Consider the following 22,560-nt stretch of genomic DNA (forward strand, 5'->3'; position numbering starts at 1 on the left):
GGAATGGGAACACAGTTGCCAAATAAAGGAGGCCAGTATCACTCTGGAGTCTACTATCTACATGAGAATTTTACTTGTAAAAGATGGTCATGGCTAATTTCACAGTAGCTGCAATTTAAATGGGAAGGGGAATATAGCTTTCTGCCCTGTGGAGAATCAAGCCCAAAATCCCAGAAGTCTGGAATCATACAACCAGACAGGAACTCTGCAGGTCGTAGTGAGCTGGTCATCTTCTTTCAGGCGGAACCACAGATAACATTGGACAGATGGCCCTGTGGTCCTCATGAAATGACCAGTTGTGAAGATTGTATGGCCATTACTCACATCTCGCATGTAAGGGCTTGACAGGCTGGTTTTCTCACTGAGTTCAACCTAGTTTTCTTCTACTGTAGCTTAACATCATCGGTCAGAGTTCTTTTGTGGAAATGTTTAGTAGTGAGTTCACTCAGTCCGCAAATACTGATTGAATACATACCATAGTCACCCATGAGATTCAGTGCTGCCCCACAAGGGTTACTGTTCTCTTTAGGGAAAGAAGTGGTAGGTAAAAAGCAAATATCACCATTTGGAATGACAAACCATGAAATAACTGAATTCAGAGAATCAAGAAGTAGGTACTTGAGAGGGCATTTAATCTAAAATTCCCATAAAGGAGTTTCACAATGATATGACAGCATGAAACCAATTCAAGGAGTACCCCCTTGGTGAAATAGCCTTCTGTAGGAGACACTAAGTTGGATATATAATTGCAGTTACCTTGTTTAAAACTAATCTCATGGCACAGTCTTTGCCAAATCTATCAACTCCTAAGAGGCAGAAATGAGTAGGGGTTGAGATACTCAAGAAGAACTTCAAACTGAGGTAGAAATTGAGCTGGGCTTCAAGAACAAGAGTGAGATAATGGCACTGAGGCCAAAGGGCCAATGTGCCCATCGTTTAAGCAAACTTATATTAGGCAGTGGCACCAGTTAAGCAAGACAGCCATCGTTCCTTAACCTAGCTCTACACAGCGTGTCATTCATCAAGGTTTATCATCTTTTTAAGCTACTTCCTCAGAATTCTCTCCAGCATCTCACGTCCATCTTCAGATGTGTAAACTCAAAGGGAAAAGTAATCCCCAAGACTCCTAATTAATAGTGTTGTGTCATGCCATAGTCTTCTTCCTATGCCTCAGTATCTTGGCTTCAAACTTCAAAATGACTTTCAGCATAAGAAATAATACACAAAGATCCTGTATTCCCTTTCCTTAGTTTCCCCAACAGAAACATTTTGCAAAATGTCACGATATCATGATGTCACAATATCACAATGGACACTGATACAGTCAAGATGGGGAACACTGACATCACGTGTAGCCACACACACTTCCCTGCCTCTTCTAACCCATTTTTAACACCTGCAACCACTAATCAGTGGTCCCTTTCTATCATTTTGCCAATTCAAGAATACTACATAAATGGGCCTTTGGGATGTGACCTTTCGGGATTGGCTTTTTTACTCATCATAATTCTCTGAAGATTTATCCATGTTGTTGAATGCATCAATAGCATTCCTTTTTATTGCTCAATAGTGTTCTACGGTATGGATATACCACAGTTTGTTCAACCTGTTGAAGGATATCTACGTTGTTTCTAATTTTTGGATGTTACACATAAAGCTGCCATAAACATTTGTGTACAAGTTTTTGTGTACCTTAAGTCTTTATTTCCATAGTATAAATGTACAGGAGTGAAATTACTGGGTTGTCTGGTAGTTGCATGTTTAGCTTTTTAAGAAACTGCCAAACTATTTTCCAGAGTGATTGTAGTATTTTACATTCCCATCAGCAATATGTGAGTGATCATGTTTCTCTAAATCCTTGCCAGCATTTGGAGCTGTCACTATCTTTAATTTTAGCCATTCTGATAGGTATGTACTGACATCTCATTGTGGTTTTAATTTTAATGTCCCAAAGGACTAATGATGTTGAACATCTTTTTATGTGCTTATTGGCCATCTGTATGTCATCTCTGGTGAAATGTCCCTTCATATCATTTGCTAATTTACTAATTAGATTGTTTTCTTAATATTGAGTTTTCAGCATTTTTCAAATTTTCAAGATAAAAATATTTTGTCAGACAGACAGTTTGCAAATATTTTGTCCTAGTCCGTAGTTTGTTTTTTTCATCCTGTTAACAAGGCCTTTTGCACAGTTACAATTTTTAATTTGAGGAAGTCTGATTTATCCAATTTTCCTTTTATGAATTATATGTTTTTTGTGTCAAGTCTAAGACCTCTTTGACTAGCTCTAGATCTTGAAGATTTTCTCCTATGGTATTCTCTAAAAGTTTTATAGCTTTATGTTTTACATTTGAATTCAATTTCCTTAAAAGTTACAGGGCTATTCAAATTGTCTATTTCACATTGAGTTTGTTGTGGTACTTTGTGTTGTGATGAAGCGGTCTTTTTCATCTAAGTTGTTAAATATGTATGTATAAAACTGCTTGGAGGATTTTCTCAACCTTCTGGCATCTTCATGATCTGTCATAATATCCCCTGGTTCATTCATGATATTGCTATTTTGTGTCTTTTTTTTTCTTTTTCGGTGTTCCTAAGGTTTATCAAATTTATTGATGTATTCAAAGAATCAGCTCTGTCTTTGTTTCATTGATTTTTCTCTTTTTGTTTTCTGCTTTCAAGTTCACTGATTTCTGCTCTTGTCTTCATCTGCTTCCTTCTGTTTGCTTTGGGTTTATACTGTTATTTTAGAGGTTCTTGGGATGGGATATTGCATTATTGATTTGAGATTCTATTTTTCTTTTCAAGTGTATGCATCTAGTGCCATAAATTTCCCTCTCAGCACTATTTTAGCTACTGCCTAAATCAAGGGTAGGACCACCCAGGCCAAATAGACATAGATCTATTTAACTCACTGTTTCTCAAAGAAAATAAATTCAAGAGAAAAGAGCTTTCTACAGATCCACAAAGTAATTAACAAATAGAATTTGCAAGTTATATTCCTAGTTGTTCCAAGAAAATTAAGTGAAAAATAAGATTTAGATTAAGTCCTGTTCCTAAAGCTATTACTGTTAAATTAAAAATCAATCTAATTCATTATTCTTTAATAACTTACCCATCAAGCTCAGCAGTTTCAATATAACAGAGGCCATGTGGCTCACTACTTGATAGGAGAAGCAGATCAGCCTATTTTAAAAAAAATCAAGAACACTTGAGAAGGGAAGAGTGGTTGAAAGCCTTCTATGTTGGATCATCCCTCCACTACTTACTAATGAGCCAGGAGTGCCTTAGGAAAAAAAATGAGAGAGGTAAAATCCTGTTCCACTTTTCTGCTACATGCCTTAAATACAACCTTCCCTCTACTTCTCTGTTCCTGTTGAGCATACCCACTGAATATCAGAATATAAGCAAGGGCTAGGGGGTATCATATAAATTTATAGCCACTTCATTTCCTTTTTTGTTTGCAAAAATATATATAAAATTCTACTTTCTTGTCTTGATAATTACTAATGGAAAATATACAGCTTTCCCCAATAAGTAAGATCATTTTAATTCCCTAGTATTATCCTTTAAGAGTAAGGGGTAGGCAAAGCTGATGGGGAAAAGACAGAAGTAAAGTAGGAAGAAATTGAAAATCACAGAAAAAATAAGGCAGGCACGGAAATTTTTAAAAAAGAAAAAAAATAAAAACATAAAAAAAAGAAAAAGATGATGGTTATAAAGAAGGGAAAAGATAATATAAAACGGGCTAAGCAAGAGGCAAGACAGAATAGAAAATGCTCTAAGTGACAGCAGACAACATTCAGAAACTAAGTAGTCGGTCTTTCACAGAAATAAATCATTCTGTTCAGCTGTCCATTTGAGCTTTAAAAATGACCTTTCACAATTCGGTTTTAGAATTCTGGCTGCTTCCTATACTGGGGAATCGTTCATTTCAAATTTCATTTTTAAATAAGGGTTTTTATGAAATTCTGAAAGAATTGAAGATCTAAAATGAATTCACTAAAATTCTAACAATTACTTTGACACATTAGCCTAACAAGCGTGTTGCACTGTTTGAATGTACAATTGGCATTCCAAATCTGTGCAATTTTCTTACCTTTGTTTTTTCAATTATTAGAATTGTCTCATTCTCAAGTTCTGGAGGTTTGGGTTTTTTAATGTTTGTTTGGAGGGAGGGGAAGGGAGGGAAGGGGAGGGAAGGGAAGGAAAGGGCAGAAAGGAAGGAAGGAAGGAAGGAAGGAAGGAAGGAAGGAAGGAAGGAAGGAAGGAAGGAAGAAAGAAAGAAAGAAAGAAAGAAAGAAAGAAAGAAAGAAAGAAAGAAAGAGAAAGAGAATCCCAACCAGGCTCCACACTATCAGCTTGGAGCCAAAATGGGACTCGATCCCACAAACTATGCGATCATGACCTGAGAGAAAATCAAGAGTCAGATGTTTAACGGACTGAGCCGCCCAAGCACCCCAAGTCCTGGAGATTCAATTTATAATCAACCCACTCATTTCATTGCCTCAAGCTTTTATATTTCCAACTCAAATATAGGCAAGGGATGTCTGTGTGTGGGTATACATGTGCATGTTCAGTTTTGTTTCAATTGTGACAAAACAGAATTAAGAAACAACTCAGTGACAAGCCCCTAAACCTATAAATGGATTTATATTATCAAGACTCCTCTTCAGCTCTAATACAAGAGTCATAGAGGCCTGAGGAGGCAAAAATTATTTTCTGACTAATCACAACGTGCCTACAGCAAACCCACCATAGAGAGAATATGTAAAGAGTTGTACACCATTCTTGAGCCAAAATTACCCACTGTGTTTTTAAAGAGAAAAAAATGTTTTTGAAAATTTACCTTGGTCTTACTTCTCACAATTTAAATATCAGTGAATATGATAGCAGTATAACTTCATGTTCTTTGGGCCTATGCCTCTCCTCCCTTGAGCTTAATAGAATCATTTTACACAAAATCCAGAATTCTCGATCATCATCTGTGACTGAAAATAGTTATGAAGTACAGAGAAAGATCTTGATTTGTATCTAGAGCAACTTCTCTTCTAAACTGTACAGTAAGTCTGCTTCAACATTTAATATTTAATATTAAATTTAATATTAAATTCAATATTGAGTTTAGCAGCTTAATACTTATATTTTTGTTAGACAAAGGGAGGAGTCATCCACTGCTGGCTCAGAACATGTGACTGAGGCACCACCATTTGGCAAGTGGATTCTCTCCTGAACAGTAACTCAACTTCCTAAAGGCTGTGACTGAGAATTAGAAAGCCCACAGGTTCTAAGCAAACACCTGCCCTGACTACCTCCTGGGAAGCTGGGACAACTACCTTCCTACCTTCAACCTTCCCCACTCTTCCTGTCCCTTCTGTTGTCATCTTTTTCTTTGATGACTTCTGAACCTTGCTCCTGCTTCCCTATTCCCTGATCTCTGCATGCCCTTCATTCATCCCTATTCTCCCTGCCCCACTGACTGAGCTTTGGCGTTCCTTTTTGCTCCCTTGAAGTTTTTAAATTCATTATAGTTGAGAAGGAAATGTGAAGGGGCAGGACCAAGAGGGGGCATGCAGAGAAATAAGGGGTCTGCCCACTCACAATCATGCAGCACTCCTATTTCCAGGTGCACTCAGTAAGAATTCTGAAAAGAAAAGAAGAGAGATGCAATAACAGCCCTGTCAGTCCCTGGTCATCATGCTTTTGTCAGAGGTTCTGGGCCAGACATGGAGGAACATAAGGGAGGTCTTAGAGCCCAACCAGCCCATGACTCTGAGTCCCAGAGCAGGCCTCCTGAAGCTGACCCGTTCAGTATCTGCCAGGGTACCCAATTCTTAGTGGATCCAGAAACTTGTGTCTGAGTTACAGGGGTTTGTAACACCAGTGTTCATTGAGAGCTTACTCCCACAGAAATCCTATAGTGTAGGTCCTGTTGTTATTCCCACTTCACAGATGAGCAAAGTGAGGCCCAGAGAGGTTCAGTAACTTGTTTGAGGCCACAAGTGACACATGAATCTGGGCAATTTAAGGTTAGAATACTAAAATGAATAAAAACCTCTTTCCTTCAAGGATTTTATAGTTTAGTAAAGGCAGAATACAATACAGGTTCTAAAGGTCTTATTACCAAAGTGCTATGGGGGGAGTGCAAATGAGGTAGAGTACATCAGGTTGGTAGCCAACGAATGGCTTTATGGAAGATTCTGGATGGAATAATGGGAGGTCTCCCCAGGCAGAGACATGAGCAGGAGTTAAGAACAGAGAAAGAGGGGCGTCTACATGGCTCAGTCAGCTGAGCATCTGACTTCCACTCAGGTCATGATCTCCCGGTTTGTGAGTTCAAGCCCCATGTCAGGCTCTGTACCGACAGCTTGGAGCCTGAGGCCTGCTTCACATTCTGTGTCTCCTTCTCTCTCTACCCCCCCCACTCATATTCTGTCTCTCTCTCTCTCTCAAAAATAAATAGACATTAAAAAGAAAAAAAAACAACAACAACAAGAAACGAAAGCACATTTATTGGAACTCACAAATGTGCCAGGAAAATAGTTGTTAATTCCTACCAAAAACATCTTCCTCAGATACCATTTGTACTTTCTTCTCTCAATTATTGGTGACTTTTCCCCATGTCCTGCCAAGAGAAGTTCAACTATGTCCCCCAAGGATGAAGCAGTGTTTTCCAACACAATGCCCTTTCCTCCACCTTCCACATACAACAAAAAGCCCAAGCAATTGCTTCATAGAAACCTTATACAAATACTTCAATCAGAGGAAACTTAAGAATCCACTGAACACCTTTGAGTTCTCACAACCAACAACACTGTCCTCATAGACTGATCAGGCATAATTAATGTTTGCTGAATTGAAGAATTCAGAATAAAGCAAAATCTCAAGCAATGAGAACACCTAAAAGCTGTACAATTCTTTAAGAGTTTATAAAACACTCTCCACAATTCTGTCACTTTATTCTTTCAACAATCCTGTGAGAAGATAATATTGTTCCTGTTGTGTGAATAAGAAATCTGGGAAATTTATCTCTGGCCCCACAACCAGTAGATGAACTAAATTAATTCATGTAACATCCATAGCCTTTACAAAGTCATGGTGAGAGCTTTGTCACTTCTAAAAGGCCCTAAGGGATTTAATGCCCTGCTCATGCCACACAGTTTAAAGGGCAGAGCTAGAACTAGAATTTATAACTCTGTTCCCAGATGTATACTCTTTCCTCTGGGTGGCTACAAAATCACTGGACCAGTACAAACAGAAAGTGTTTTGTTTTGTTTTGCTTTGTTGGTGTTTAAAAACCAAAACCACAATGGTTAAGAATAGTGGGATATTAACCACATAACCTGATGTAAAGATAAATTTGTAGAATTAATTGGAATGTCCTATCTGAATCTCCCTGTTAAGTCATTCTGGTACATGGAGCTCTTTATCTTCTTTACTATCTACAATATTATCTTTTACTTTTGTAGTCCTAAAATAAAAATCCAAAATGGCTCATGCAGTATGAGTATACTTATAGGAAAATAGGTTTGATACAGACAAGAATCAGGATGGAGTTGTAAAAATGAAAATGTGTAAGATTGTAGGTGATATTTTTATTTAAAGTTTAAATTTCAGATCAAACAAATGCATGTTGAGTGTCTACTAACATGTATTAGATACATCTAAAACATGTTTTTAATAATTAACTATTTGAGAAGAATAAGAAAAGGATGGAAGAAAGGAGAAAAGGAGAATAATAATGATCATAGCTTTTACTTACTTTACTAATTTTTACTTTCTTTAGTCAAAAAAAATCCTTACCTTGTATATTTCACCCCCACACACACACAAATGAATAATTGCTTATAAACAGAACACTGACCATGTATTTTTTTCTAATGTAGAAAATGGCATGCTACCTCTCTATACTTTAGCAAGAAGCTTCTTTTTCAGTGCAGCTTACACAAATGTTTTAAAAAATCTTCCTCTGGAAATTTTCAACTTTCTACTGTCTCACATATTTTTAAAAGTGAAAGAGGGCTTATTTACAACAATTAGTGTGAAGCAAGTAATTCTGACTTGAAGCTATAAAATCTTAAATAACAAAGAAGGCAATGAGATCACCACATGGCCTCTCTGGAAGGGACTAAGGTGCTGCAAAAGATGATACGAGATACCCTGATGGGTGAGAGAGCCAAAGCCCACCCTTGGTCAGTACTGGAGTTGAGATCAGATTCATCTTTCTAGTTCTTTAATTTCTAAAGGTGATATTTCCAATTCAGGTAGCAGACGAATGTCTTTGTTTTAAAACAAAACCTTTACTGTTGTAAACACCTAAAAAATGAATGCCCTTCTTCTGGGGGGATGGGGACAGTAGAGGAAGAGAGGACACTTGTTCAAATGTTCAAATGTTCAAATATGGTCATGTCCAGTAAGGGGTTTATTTCTACCACCAGGTAGGAAAATGAAAACAAAACAAGGTTACTGCTGTCAAGTAAAGGAGGAAGGTGTGCCTGGCTCCCAGGGTCCAAGTTCTGGCACTAATAAAGACCTTTGGGGGTGCCTGGGTGGCTCAGTCGGTTAAGCGTCCGACTTCGGCTCAGGTCATGATCTCACGGTCCGTGGGTTCAAGCCCCGCGTCGGGCTCTGTGCTGACAGCTCAGAGCCTGGAGCCTGTTTCAGATTCTGTGTCTCCCTCTCTCTGTGACCCTCCCCCATTCATGCTCTGTCTCTCTCTGTCTCAAAAATAAATAAACGTTTAAAAAAATTAAAAAAAAAAAAAAAGACCTTTGCAGTGTGTTTGTCTGACCATTTACTTGGTTCTTCTCATGCAAGCCAATCTCGTTGCAATAAGTGAATCACACTCTACATTTTCCCCTCCTGGTCCCAAAATTAAACTAGGAGCTCTGGAAGTTCAGCCCAAACACGTTTTAAAATTTCTTTTTAAGTGAGTAGTGAGGGCTCCTTGTCTGGAAAACAAAGGTAACTTCTGAATATGCCAGCTAATTAGCCATCACAGGCAAGCTCCTTTCCTTGCTTAAAATAGAATAAGCTGACATAAATTAATTTAGAATTCTAAGTATGAACAACTAGAGGTTATGCATCAGAATTAGGTACAACATTCTGTGGTCACTTCACTTCCAGCACCCAAGCCTGAAGACCCTAACTTAGGAAACCCAGGTTCAAGGCAATTGGGATGACTTTTAATGGGGTAAGGAGCCAGCATATGGTAGCAATTAGGAGTGGAGTTAAAATCCAGATGGCCTGTGTTTAACTCCTAGCTCTCCTATTGGCAAGCTATTTGATGGCACTTTTTTCTCATCTGTAAAATGGGAACAATAATAGAACAACCTGCCTTCCTTGAGCTAATGTAAAGATTAAATGAGCTAATCCTCAGGGAGCAGGAGGTATATTCATACTTCTAAATTATTATAGCAGTTCACCCATAAAAACATTGGCCCTTAGAAAAAGTTTTGTAGATGCCAAGTAGCTAGACAGACATAGAAAAATTCTGAAACAAAGTGAGATAATCAAGAGACACTACAGAGTTTTGGCATTTGAAGAACTCCTTTCTTCACTTATCCAAAGATTAAACCAACAGAACTATAATTATAGGAATCAGACCAAGATCAATGGAGATAAACACATCATCCTTGTTATTAATAAAGCTGCTGGAGACCAGGCTATAGGTCTGTGGGCCAAGTGGGCTTGCTAATACTTGATCCCTGTTAGGTTCACCTAGCTGTAGATAAAGGGAGCTCTAAACTACCTGGACCTTCCAAGCACCTCCACCACAAGGATTTGCTTTTATAAAATTGTTGGAATGAAAGAGCAGGGCTGAACGTACTGTGAACACAGGCAGAGCCCAAAGAGAAGGGGAAGGAAGGAGGCTCTGGGTCATGGGCACCACTCCTTGCCCCCAAACCCAGCAATCACAGAAGTTACTCCTGGGAGAGGGATGTGGGCAAGGTAGTACAAAAAGCTCAAAAGATTATTTTGGTGCTGCCCCTCCAAGTGAAAATGTAAAGAACGGGATGTAGAGAAGAGTGGAGAATAAGCATTCCCATCCCATCATGTAGCCACAATAAAAAGGCCACATCTGTGCCATCCAATCAAGCAGCCCCAAGTCACATATAGCTATCTAAATCTAAATGTTTTTAAAAATCAAAATTAATTAAAATTTAATAAAATTTTAGGGGCACCTGGGTGGCTCAGTTGGTTGGGCGTCCAACTTTGGCTCAGGTCATGATCTCATGGTCCACAAGTTCGAGCCCAGAGCCTGCTTCAGATTCTGTGTCTCCCTCTCTCTCTCTCTGCCCCTCCCCCACTCAAGTTCTCTCAAACAAACATTTAAAAAAAATTTTTAATTGAAATTAAATAAAATTTTAAATTCAGTTCCTCAGTTGCACTAGTCACATTTTATGCACTCAGTGTCCACATGGGGCTATTGGCTGTCACACTGGACAGCACAAATATACATTTCCGTCACTGCAGAAAGTTCTTTTTTTTTTTTTAAGTTTATTTATTTTGAGACAGAGAGAGAGGGAGAGAGAGAGGGAGTGGGGGAGGGGAGAGAGAGGGAGAATCCCAAGCAGGCTCTGCATTGTCAGCACAGAGCCTGCTGAGGGGCTGAAACCCACAAACTTCAAGATCATGACCTGAGCTGAAATCAAGACTCAGATGCTTAACCAACGGAGCCACCCAGGCACCTCTCACTGCAGGAAGTTCTACTGGACAGTGCTGGGACACATGGATCACTGACTTCATGGAAATTTGTCTAAATGTGTGATTCATTTTAAACCAACGCTAATGAAACACCTATTGAACTGGTTTTCTTTCACCTGATGTGTGCACTTACACTTGCCTTCCATGCATCATTCCATAGACAGTTTTGCAGAAGCAAAGCAAGCACAGGTACCATAACATAGGAAATATAACTAAATGAAGAATAAAGATGAGGGGAAATACAAATTAGAATATCAAGGCCAGAGGGCAAGTTGGAGCACAGATAAGTTACCCAGGAGGTCCTATAGAGTTAGGAGATTTGGGACATATGTTTGATTCCTGCCTTTCTTGGATTCACCCCAAAGAATGTGATAAATGAACACACTAGAATATAGATTAGTGAACAAGTGATTTCAGTCTAATATTTATCCTTGTTAGAGCACATACAGGGGGCTCTTTAAATACACTGTTTTTATGAATACATGAAGTGGGAATATGTCTAGCATTGCCACTGAAATATTCAATTGTAAATAAAATAATAGTTACATGTGTGGCACACTTTAATTTTTTCTAATTCCATTATAATCTAGTGCCATTTCTGGGACAAAGTAGTTGCCAAACATTTTTTTGAATGCACACATCTTAGAATTCCACATATGCCAGTGTTTTTAAAAGGTGAAGGTTAACCATCTAGTTGCACCAAAACTTTTTCACTGTAATCATTTTAATTGAACGCAGAACTAAATTAAATTACATGAAGACTTTTCTTCTTAAGCAAAGAATCCTGAATATATGTGACCTTTTCTTTGAGAACACAGATGTATATTAGTATCCCATTGAGCCAGAACACTCTGAATTTCCAAAGTTTATATCCATTTTCCCCTCTGTCTTCTCTCTTACAAAAGACTGACATTTATTCATTCAGCCATCACTTGCTGTCTGCCCACCATGACCCAACATGGCACTAGGTGTGAGAGACCAGCCAGATCAATGTGCTCTTTGCCTTCAAGAATCCTGTAGTCATCTCAGTTCAGACAGAGAATTAGCACACAAGACTGGAAGGGATCTTTGGGATGATATAGTGGTCTGGCACCTTGATTGACACATGAAGAAACCATAGGCAGAGAAGATATAGTGCTGTCACTGAAGGAATGGAGCAGACTGAGTTCTAACCCAATTCACTTCACTGCCCTTACACTACACAGGTATCCCCAACTTTCTGAAAGTTTTCATTACACCACTTCATGAAAGAACTATATCAGTACTTGTTTTCACTAACCAAAAGAAATATGAAAAGGATTTTTACCTTTATGAAAAGAAGGAAAAGCAAAAGTAGCATACAAGTTTGTAGTGAACCCTTACAGAAGTAGTGTGCACCTGAGAGCAAGAGAGTCCCCACCAAGCTCCTTCTCCCAGAACTATCCTCAGCATCTCAGTGTCTAGCCTCAAAAGCTTTGAACTGTCTGTGAGCATTTGTGCTTTATCTTGACTTATTTTGTGCATCATTAGCAAGATGTGTCCTAAGGTATCAGAAAGGCCTAAGAGAGATTATTTTGGGGGCCTGGGAATACTCAAAAAAGTTTTGCATATGAATTAAGGGTAAGAGTCTGATTTGTGCTATACTGGCTTATTGAAGGTTTCACAGGACCGCTCTACTTTCAGATAACAAGAGATACCTGTATCTGTCTGCATCTTTCCTACAGGTTAGAACCAGCAGATGCCACTCCCTAGTGTATTGCTGCTAATCTTTAACGAGCTGGAAAATAAGCTGGATAAGCTAATTTGAGTTGCGTCTAATCTAACAACATGGGGCTAGGGGTGCCAACCCCCATTCAGTCAAAAATCCATGCAGTGTAACTTTTGACTCCCAAAAAACTTAACTACTAATACCCTATCAACCAGAAGCCTTAATGATAACATTAACAGTCAATTAATACATTTTTTGGTAGTTATATTATACACTATATGCTTACTATAAAGTAAGCTAGAGAAAAGAAAATGCTAAGAAAATCATGAGGAGAAAATACATTTGTAGTACTGTATAGTGTATATATATAGGGAAAAATATAAATATAGTGCATATATGTGTGTGTGTGTGTGTGTGTGTGTGTGTGTGTGTGTGTATACACACACACACACACACACACACACACACACAGAAAAAACCTACCAGTAAGGGCAGGGACAGGGGGGTGACCCACGCAGTTCAAACCCATGTTGATCAAGTGTCAATTGTAAACTGTGAGAACCTGGCATACCGTCCTACGTATAAGGAGTCTAGGCCACAGTATGTGGACTTTGAAACCTCTCTTTTGGCTGTGCCAACCCCTTTGTACTTATTTTTGGTTCTTGGCTATTTTCCAAAGAATCGATGTTGTCAGGGACATAAACACTTCTCCATTTAGCGGGTGAGCTCTTTTGTAAATGGTCTGACCACTGAGTAGTCTTCTTAACATAGGCTGTTCCAGAGGATCAGTATACACAGACAGTGCATTAATGAAAGAAGACTATTTCTGAAAGTGAATCTTTAGGAGTCTCAACTGAGTTATTCTTATTTTTTTTTAACATTTATTTTTTTGGGGGGGGGTGAGAAAGGGAGTGGCAGAGAGAGAGAGGGACAGAGGATTCTAAGGGGCTCTGCGCTGACAGCAGACAGCCTGATGTAGGGCTCAAACTCAGGAAAGGCGAGATCATGACCTGCACTGGAGTTTGATGTTCAACCAACTGAGCCACCCAAGTGCCCCACAACTGAGTTATTCTTATAAAGAGATCTTGGGGTCACTCCTTTTTCCTATGGGAAAATGCCTCAGATTTAATGAAAGACACAACTTGATACATAAAACTGTACTGAACACAAATTTTCATAACTAATATGTATTTGACATAAAGACTACAATAACTTGAACTTTCAATCTCTCATCTGATTAGTTTTCTTGCCCTTCATTTAATGTGAGCTACAGTTAATCACATATATTTTAGTCATTGAAGTGACCCCTTGAATTTTATCAAGGAAATTGTAACATAGGAAGCTTGAGAATATAAATTATAGTACATTTGATAGGCAAAGCAAAATGTCATAAATAGCATTTTATTAGTTCAGACCAATAGAAATTTTTTATTGTGATTATTCAGGAAGAAGCATACATTTTTTTGTCCTCTGGTTATCTTCTTCAACTATACTGCAAATTAACAGTAATAATCCTATTATTAAGGGATAGTATTCAAAATATGTGAGAAAAAACTTCTTAAAGTACTGGAGCATTTTAAAATCTTTTATATGAAATGATAGCTTCATTTAAAATCTTCTATGTCTATTGATTTAAAATATCACAAAGGAGGGTGTCTGGGTGGCTCAGTTGGTTAAGCATATGACTCGATTTTGGCTCAGGTCATGATCTCAGAGTTCCTAGGATCAAGCCCTGTGTTGGGCTCCATGTTGGGCATAGAGCCTGCTTAAGATTCCCTCTCTCCCTTACCCTCTCCCTCTGCCACTCCCCTCCTCTCTCTCTCTCTCAAAAAAAGAAAAAAGATCACAAAGGAAATAGACAAAGAGATAATCACTCAGGCTATCAAAGTAATTAATTAATATGTCTTTTTCAACATTTTATAATTGAGACTTTTTAGTAATACATTCTGGTATTCTTTTATTATTATTAATTAGTACAGATTTACCAAATTTTCAAATGTAAATACTTCAGTATATATGCTATTTTAACCTGAGATAAATTCTTTAAATTGTACTAAATACTCACAGCAACAAACTGGTTATTTTCTAATTTAACGATGTCTCCCACTTTGACATTCATCCATTTTTCATTCTGCAGTCTAAGAACAAAAACAAAATAAATTTTTTAATTAACAAAGAAGAATCAAGGAAATGAATTTACAATGAAACATCATATAACAGAAGACTTTTCTACAATGCAAAATTCAAAGGACCTTATATAACTAAGTCTTCTACCTGAGTGATGTGGGAACTAAAGCCCAGAGAGGTCAAGTGATTTGCTCAAGGATACCCATTGAGTTGGGGGTATCCCTAGGATTAAACCCAAGATGCCTAACCCTTGGCTGTGTGCTCCATGGTGTCACCACCCCATGGTGCCAGCTTTGTATATGAGCTATTAACTCTTGCTTGCATTTCCTTGGCCAAAACATCGGCTGGTTGGGCTGGGGGCAGGGGTGAAGAGCGGGTAGCAATAAATTTAGTCATTAGCATTCTTCTCAGACTCTACATTAATAAATATAGAAATAAAACATCACTGCCATTGTCTCAGAATTCTGTTTAACTGGAGGCAAAAGAAAGTGGTCCAAGGCAATAGCTACAATGCAAGTAGGAGGAAAAGAATAAAAATTTTGGAAAGGGCATGAACAACAATGGGGGATCAAAGCAGCCTTGTGAGACTGAATGAGAAAGAACACCTACCCATCATCCATAAGCCTGTGGCTGAAGAACAGGCTTGGTGGCACTTTCATAGCCAGGAGCAATAGCTCGGAATTGAGAACCACCTAGCCAAGAGGCTGCACTGCTTTCTTTCAGGCTTATGTATATAATGGAGCCCCTAGTCTACCCTTCACCACGTTCAAAAGGACTTATGATAAAAAGCTATTGAATCTAGTTGGTTTGGCCCCTTGTGACACATTAGGAAGACAGGCCATCTGGAAACAGAACACCTGTGGCAGTATACCATGATGCTAATCACTCCATCTGAAATTCTCTGAAACATAAACCAGCTTTGTTTTCCAAGTTGAAAGCCTTCTCCACACTTCTTTCCCAGCAATCCCCTTTTAAGAGAGAAGGCTGGGATGAGAAGGGCAGGTTCCCCAACAAGTTAAGGTGGGCAGGTTAATTTCATTGTGTGGTATTTTAAAAAACAACCTAATTTACTTGTTTTATAGGCTGGAAAACAGTTTTAAATATTTATACAACTGTGAAATATGCCTCACACTATCAACCCTGCTGGGTCATTTGGCTTAAACACTCAAAGAATTTTTCTTTAATACGGATCCAAGTACATGTTGTTCTGGAAAGTTTTCAATTGGAGCATTTTCATCTCTAGCCAGAATTCAATCGTTTTTCCAATACCATACTTTTCTGCACTTTATCTACTTCAATAACAATGGAGAACACACGAAGTCCTTCTAAATCTCATTTTATTTATTTTTACAGGTATGGATTATGTGCTGATTTATTTCTCCTGGATACTACCTCCTTTGGAGCATGAGTGGCATTTCTCAGGGGACAGTATCTCAGATAAAAGCTTATGTGAATGGACTGAGATGGAGACCACGTCCTTATTTATGGAAAATGCACTGCTACTGAATTGCCCTGAAGTGTCTATTGAAAGTGCATCTGCTTTGAGGGGAAGTTCAGATGATATGAAGTTTCATTTCCAAACTCTTATTCCTCCGTCCTATCTACTAAAGCTCTAGGAAGGACTGTACCCTAACTCTTCCACCCAAATAGATAATCAACCAAAGTAAAAAGGGAGCTCTATAGGATATCTTACACATTTCAAAATGCACCTTTGATAGTTAAGTATGAACAGATAGATAGCAAAAGCCACTATTTGGGAGAACAAACCAAAATCTGAGTTTTGGTTTTTTGTTTTTTTTTTAATTCTAACTTGCTTTTCTCAAGTTCAGTATCTTATTACATTTAGTTCTTATATTTATAGAAGTATCTTATATTTAGGTATTAAATATTATAGTATCTTACATTTATTTAGTTCTCTCTATAGAACTAAAGCAATTAGAAAGAAATTATTATAAGTGTGGTGGTATCTATGGGAATTGAATTAACTGCAACACTTGGAAAAATACTAGAACAAAATCTCTCTAAGAAAAAAATTTGCAGAGGCACCTGGGTGGCTCAGTTGATGGAGCATCTGACTTTGTCTCAGGCCATGATCTCAGTGTTTGTGAGTTCGAGCCCCACATCAGGCTGTGTGCTGACAGCTCAGAGCCTGGAGCCTGCTTCAGATTCTGTGTCTTCCTCTCTCTCTGTCCCAACCCCACACTTCACTCTGTCTCTGAAAAATGAATAAACATTCAAAATTTTTTTTATTAAGGGGCACCTGAGTGGCTCAGTTGGTTGAACGTCCAACTTCAGCTCAGGTCATGGTTTCATAGTTCATGAGTTCGAGGCCCACGTCCAGCTCTGTGCTAATAAACAGCTCAGAACCTGGAGCCTGCTTCGGATTCTGTGTATCTGTATCTCTCTCTCTCTCTCTCTCTCTCTCTCTCTCTCTCTCTCTCTCTCTCTCCCCCCCCCGCTCATGCTCTGCCTCTCTCAAAAGTAAATGTTAAAAATTTTTTATTAATAAGTTAAAAAACAAATTTGCAGAACCCCAGAGTATGCAAAGAATCACTGATATGATAAACATGAAACTTTATCAAAACCATATGGAGAAAGATAAACCAGAGCAAAATATCTTCCCTCATGCCAGGTGCTCATGCCTTTCCCCCCTCACACCTACCTGCACCCCTACCTATATTTTAACCTCTACTTTCTCACATACTAAATAGTTCCAAAAGTAGAAAAACACTCAGATTAAGTATTTACTAATATCTTGCTAAGATCTGACTATTAATCTACCAATGTCACCTGACAGGCAAAGAAAGCAGAAAAAACCTGAACACCACATATGAACCCAGGATCCTTTATCTCACCCAAGTCCTCTTTTTCTCTCTTGCCACCTGTGTGCCCTGTGCCCAAAACATATATCTATCAGTCTCTCTGAGCTCCTCTTCCCAGAAGTCCCCTTTGTTATCCCAGATAACTTCCAACACCTGCTCTACCTTGACCACCTACCTTTCTCTACTTACCCCAATGGAAAGTTCCCCCCTAAAAAGGAGCATTCCAAATATTTTGCTTCCAAAGTCTATATTTAACAGTATTTGAGACCTTAAAAACTTTCTGGTATGTATATGTGCAAATTCCACAGGACACAGTATCATTTCTGCAGGCCATGGGCTATAGAAAACCTTCACCAGGCAAAAATGCAGGTTGGCACAAAATTTTTCTGAACTTGAAGCAAAATATTGTTGGCAAGGTACATAATCATGGGGGAAATTTCCTTGAAAGAAAATCCCAGACTAATTAGCAACCTGGCAAGAAACAGCAAGCAGTGTCCGGTGCTTATTTCATGAATAATCCCAACAACAGACACACAGACCTATGTGTCAGATTTGTGGACAGCACCCTGCCAAGAAGACAGCATAATCCTTACCAAGTGAGCTTATGACAGAAAGTCATCTTATGACTTAAAACAGTTAACAGAAAGTAAGTGAAGAATAAAAGGAAGAAGAAGAAAATGGATTATTTTAGGGAGGAGAAGTAATACTCTACAGATCCAATTAGAGTTTTGTGAGAAAAGGGCATGGGATATTAAACAACAGGCTATGTGTGGTATCTTGGTTAAACCCTTTATTTGAATGTATATGTCGAAAAATCTGGTAAGTGTATAGTACAATCAAGGAGGGAGGGGTTTAATATTATTTTTAATATTATTTCCTATTCTATCTTGGCAGATAATTATAACTACAATTAACTAGGATATCAGAGATATGTTTCAGTGAGCACTCGGGGTCTTAGCTATCCAAACTTACTGAAACTTACAGTATCCAAACTTACTGACCAAGTATAAACTGATAAAGACCTGGAAATAAATTTAAATTATCTATATGTTAAATCCCACCATTTTTCTTGTCCTACCTACTACAACCACCACTGATGACACATCAAAGACATACCAACAAGACCAGAGGGGCAGACCGGAAGATTTAATTTAAAGCTCATCTTCAAAATATTTCTAAACTTCTTCTAAGATGTTAGCTTGTATAGTGATTGCATTTCGTCATCATCCTGAAACAATGAAAACAGACACTCCCCTGACTCTCCATGTGTGGTGCAGCTGTTCTTGGGGCTCGTGTTTGGAGCAAGCTTGCATCACAGCTCTGTGAGGGGGACACAGGATGGCCTCATGGGCTGCAAGGAAGATATCTGGGTCCACAGACTTGGCCATTACCTTTGTCAGGGAAAGCCCTTCTGCTCTCATAAAGGAATTAAAATATATGAATATTCTGAGAGCAAGTTAATTCATTTAATTGCACTGAATCCAGAGATTCCAAGATTTTTAAATAAGCTTCCATTTTCCATATCATTACATAATTTCTCACATTTTGAAATGACATAATCTAATTAATGCATCTTTGAATCAGGCTTTTGTAAAATAGATGTGGTAATGGTATAGACTTTACCTTAGTAAACTCACAAGCTGATTGCTAAATATAAGCCAAAATTAAAGAAAAAAATTCATAAAATTTCAATTCCAAAGTCACCATAAAACATATGAAGTTAAACTGCCACTGAATGGCAACTAGAATTACTTTGAGGAAGGAATTTTTTTTAAATACACCCACTAACTATATACCTATTTTCAGAACATCAGATAATCTGAGCTCTGAGAAAAGATAGTGAGATAGCAACTGTATTTAGTAACTAATAAACGGTTCTGAATCTTCTTCCTCCTAATGTGACATACAGAGCTACTAGCTAGGCTATGCTGAGAAACTTCTTGAGAAAACACAATTCCAACAGTGAGACAGTACCTACCATGTTCCCTGTTGTTGAACTATCGGCTCTAGAGGCTAGAAATCAAGCATTTGCTTTGAGCAAAATATCTTAAGCTCACTGCTGAAGCTTAAGGGACATAAGGAGATCTTCAACAGGCTCCTCAATGTTCCTGTCATCTTTTCCATACTTTAATATTTCTGGTTGCCCATTAGAGCCCGAAAAGAGAATTTCCTCAAAGCTACAGAAGACATGTTGGGGTACCAGAGAGATAAGATAATTAAGAAGGTCAATATAATTGACCTCCCCTAATTAACCAGTCAATCCACATCAATGATTTTGGTTCCTTCTTTAACCTCAAGCCCACATCAGACCTGTAACACACAAAAACATTCTTCTACCCACACAGACCTTGTTTTATTCACCAGTGTATCCCCAGGACCCAGCATAATGCCTAACTCACAGCAGGAACTCAAGAAATATTTGTTGAGTGAGATACCTGGGGGGCTGAGTCAGTTCAACTTTTGATTTCAACTCAAGTCATGATCTCACAGTTGGTAAGATTGAGCCCTGCTTGGGTCTCTGCACTGACAGTAAAGACCCTGCTTAGGATTCTCTCTCTGCCCCTCTCTCTGCCCTTCCCCCACTCATGCACACATGCGCACATGCACAATCCAACCAGGACTGGAAACTGAGTCTATCTAACTACAAAGCCCATGTTCCTAATATATCTATATTTATTATTCTTTTTTACTTCATTTTCAATGATTACTACATCTTGCCTATTTAGAAAGAGGATGGACCCTCAAGAGCTGAAAGGATTTAATCAAGAGCAATAGTATATACCACTGTGTATAAAAACAGCTGATCCCAAAATAGCTTGTGGACATGGGCCCCTGACATAATTTTCTCTCTCTTCTCAAGACAAATAAACATTTAAAAAATACAACATTTGCTGAATGATAGCATTTCCCTAAATGTCTAGTTAGAATTATAGCAACCAGTATTTATTTAGTGCTTACTGTATTCCAAGGACTGTGCTGATGCCTTCATATACAAGGTTTCCAAATAAAAATAAATGACACCCAACTAAATTTGAATTTCAGATAAACAAGTAACTTTTTCATATAAGTATACCTCCTACAATATTTGGAACATATGTATACTAAAATATTATCATTGTTTATCTGAACTTCAAATTTAACTGGACATCCTGTATTTTAATGTGTTACATCTGGAAACACTACTTGTGTATCTTCTTCCCTCATTTAATACTGACAACAACCCTATGAGATAGGTACTATTGCTACTCCCATTTTATAGAATACAAAACTAAGGTTCAGAGAAATAGAGACATTTGCCTTATTTTGTAACATCAAAAATTGTAATGCCCACACACTTAGAAGTAGGCATTTCACTTTAAGCAACTGATCATACAGGTGTTCAAAGATGGATGTACAATGATGTTTACTGCAGTATTATGTTATAAACTATCAATGCCCATCAATAAGGATTAGACAGATGTGCCACGGTACATGTACTTAATTATGTCCCATCTACTCAATGGAAGGAATACAATTCAGCCACTGAGAAGACAGGTTGCATGTGTAATATAAAATATCCTCTAAGTTACATTATTAGGTTAAAAATAAGCACGTTCAAGGGGCGCCTGGGTGGCGCAGTCGGTTAAGCGTCCGACTTCAGCCAGGTCACAATCTCGCGGTCCGGGAGTTCGAGCCCCGCGTCAGGCTCTGGGCTGATGGCTCAGAGCCTGGAGCCTGTTTCCGATTCTGTGTCTCCCTCTCTCTCTGCCCCTCCCCCGTTCATGCTCTGTCTCTCTCTGTCCCAAAAATAAATAAACGTTGAAAAAAAAAATTAAAAAATTAAAAATTAAAAAATTAAAATAAGCACGTTCAGGACACTACATATGCATGGTAAGATTCTAACTGGTTCGAAGCAAGGATGTACCTACATAACCTCTATTCTTAAATACATGGAAAATTTCTTAAAAGAAATGCAAGAAATCATTCAGTGATTGCCACTAGAGAAAGAAAATGAAGAGGAAAATTGGAATGAAGGGAGACTTCACTTTATGGTATACTTTTGTGTACAATTTGAATTTTTGGCATTACATAGATTGGTATTTTAAAGGTCAATTGGGGAGGAAAAAATTATAAGAAAACTCTTCCAAGGCCACATGTAAGTGGCAGAGCCAGGACTGGAACCCGAGTCTATCTAACTACAAAACCCATGTTCCTAATATATCTATATTTATTATTCTTTTTTACCTCATTTTCAATGATTACTACATCTTGCCTATTTAGAAAGAGGATGGACCCTAAAGAGCAGAAGAGAGTTGATCAAGAACAATAGTACAGGGGTGCCTGGGTGGCTTAGTCGGTTGAGTGTCCGACTTAGGCTCAGGTCATGATCTCATGGTTCATGGGTTCGAGCCCTGCGTCAGACTCTGTGCTGACAGCTCATGGCCTGGAGCCTGCTTCAGATTCTGTGTCTCCCTCCCTCTCTCTGCTCCTCCCCTGCTCACACTGCTGTCAGAGCCACAGGAGAGTAAGACATAAAGCTTGGCCCTGATCCTATAACAGACTGGTGAACAGGATCTCATTACATTGAGAAGGAGCCTAATATTTGTATCTTTGGAATCTTTTTATTTTGAAAAATGCAGATGTTTCCCTTCTTTTCCTCTTATTCACACAGTGCTTATGCTGAGGCAGAGCCACACAAGGAGGTCTGAGATCAGCTGCTGAAGAGGCTTGCATACCAATTTGCCCAGGGGGAAGGGTGGGAGGAAGGAGAGATGATAAAAGATATAGTCCTTCAGCATGGATAAATCAGTTCAGTGATTTGCTGAGAAAAAGTAATCAATTTTATAGATGTCCTGCCTAATTTATATAAATCTTTGCAGCTTCTATTGTGCATTATGTGGATGCAGAAACAGACACACAATTTAGCCTTCCTATTCTCAAAAGAAAATAATCAATTCACTAAGTTTCACCTGAACAATAAGCCTACTGAGAGTTGTACAGAAAGTGTATTCTCTTTGATCATTTCCCTAAACTGAAACTTGTCCTGAATCAGCTTCCTAAGATCCTGTCTTCTGTAAATTCTTAGTAGGATTCTATTAACAGATGCCTAAGAGATGATGAGACCACAAGAAAGTCAGAAGAAAACTGTTTCAAGGAAGATGATTACAATCTTCTCTCACATATGAATGCTGAAGGAAATGCCTTAGATTGGCCATGGAGAAAACAGAGCTGTTTAGGTCT

The 22,560-nt window shown here is 38.3% G+C and overlaps 1 protein-coding gene across 6 annotated transcripts in view; it reads right to left on the bottom strand.

The window, feature by feature from the left end:
* ATP8B4 (ATPase phospholipid transporting 8B4 (putative)) overlaps positions 1–22,560 on the bottom strand; it is a 285,304-nt gene that overhangs the window by 124,772 nt on the left and 137,972 nt on the right. For all 6 annotated transcript variants that reach the window (XM_086710646.1, XM_086710645.1, XM_086710643.1 and 3 more), the window contains 2 exons: positions 14,457–14,529; positions 3,113–3,183 (listed from right to left, as the gene is read on the bottom strand). In XM_086710646.1, coding sequence (XP_086566772.1) covers positions 3,113–3,183; positions 14,457–14,529 — 144 coding nt within the window. The remainder of the gene's footprint in view (positions 1–3,112; positions 3,184–14,456; positions 14,530–22,560) is intronic.

Source organism: Puma concolor, chromosome B3, assembly GCF_028749965.1.
Source record: "Puma concolor isolate L17-30 chromosome B3, mPumCon1.1.hap2, whole genome shotgun sequence".
Lineage (NCBI taxonomy): Eukaryota > Metazoa > Chordata > Mammalia > Carnivora > Felidae > Puma > Puma concolor.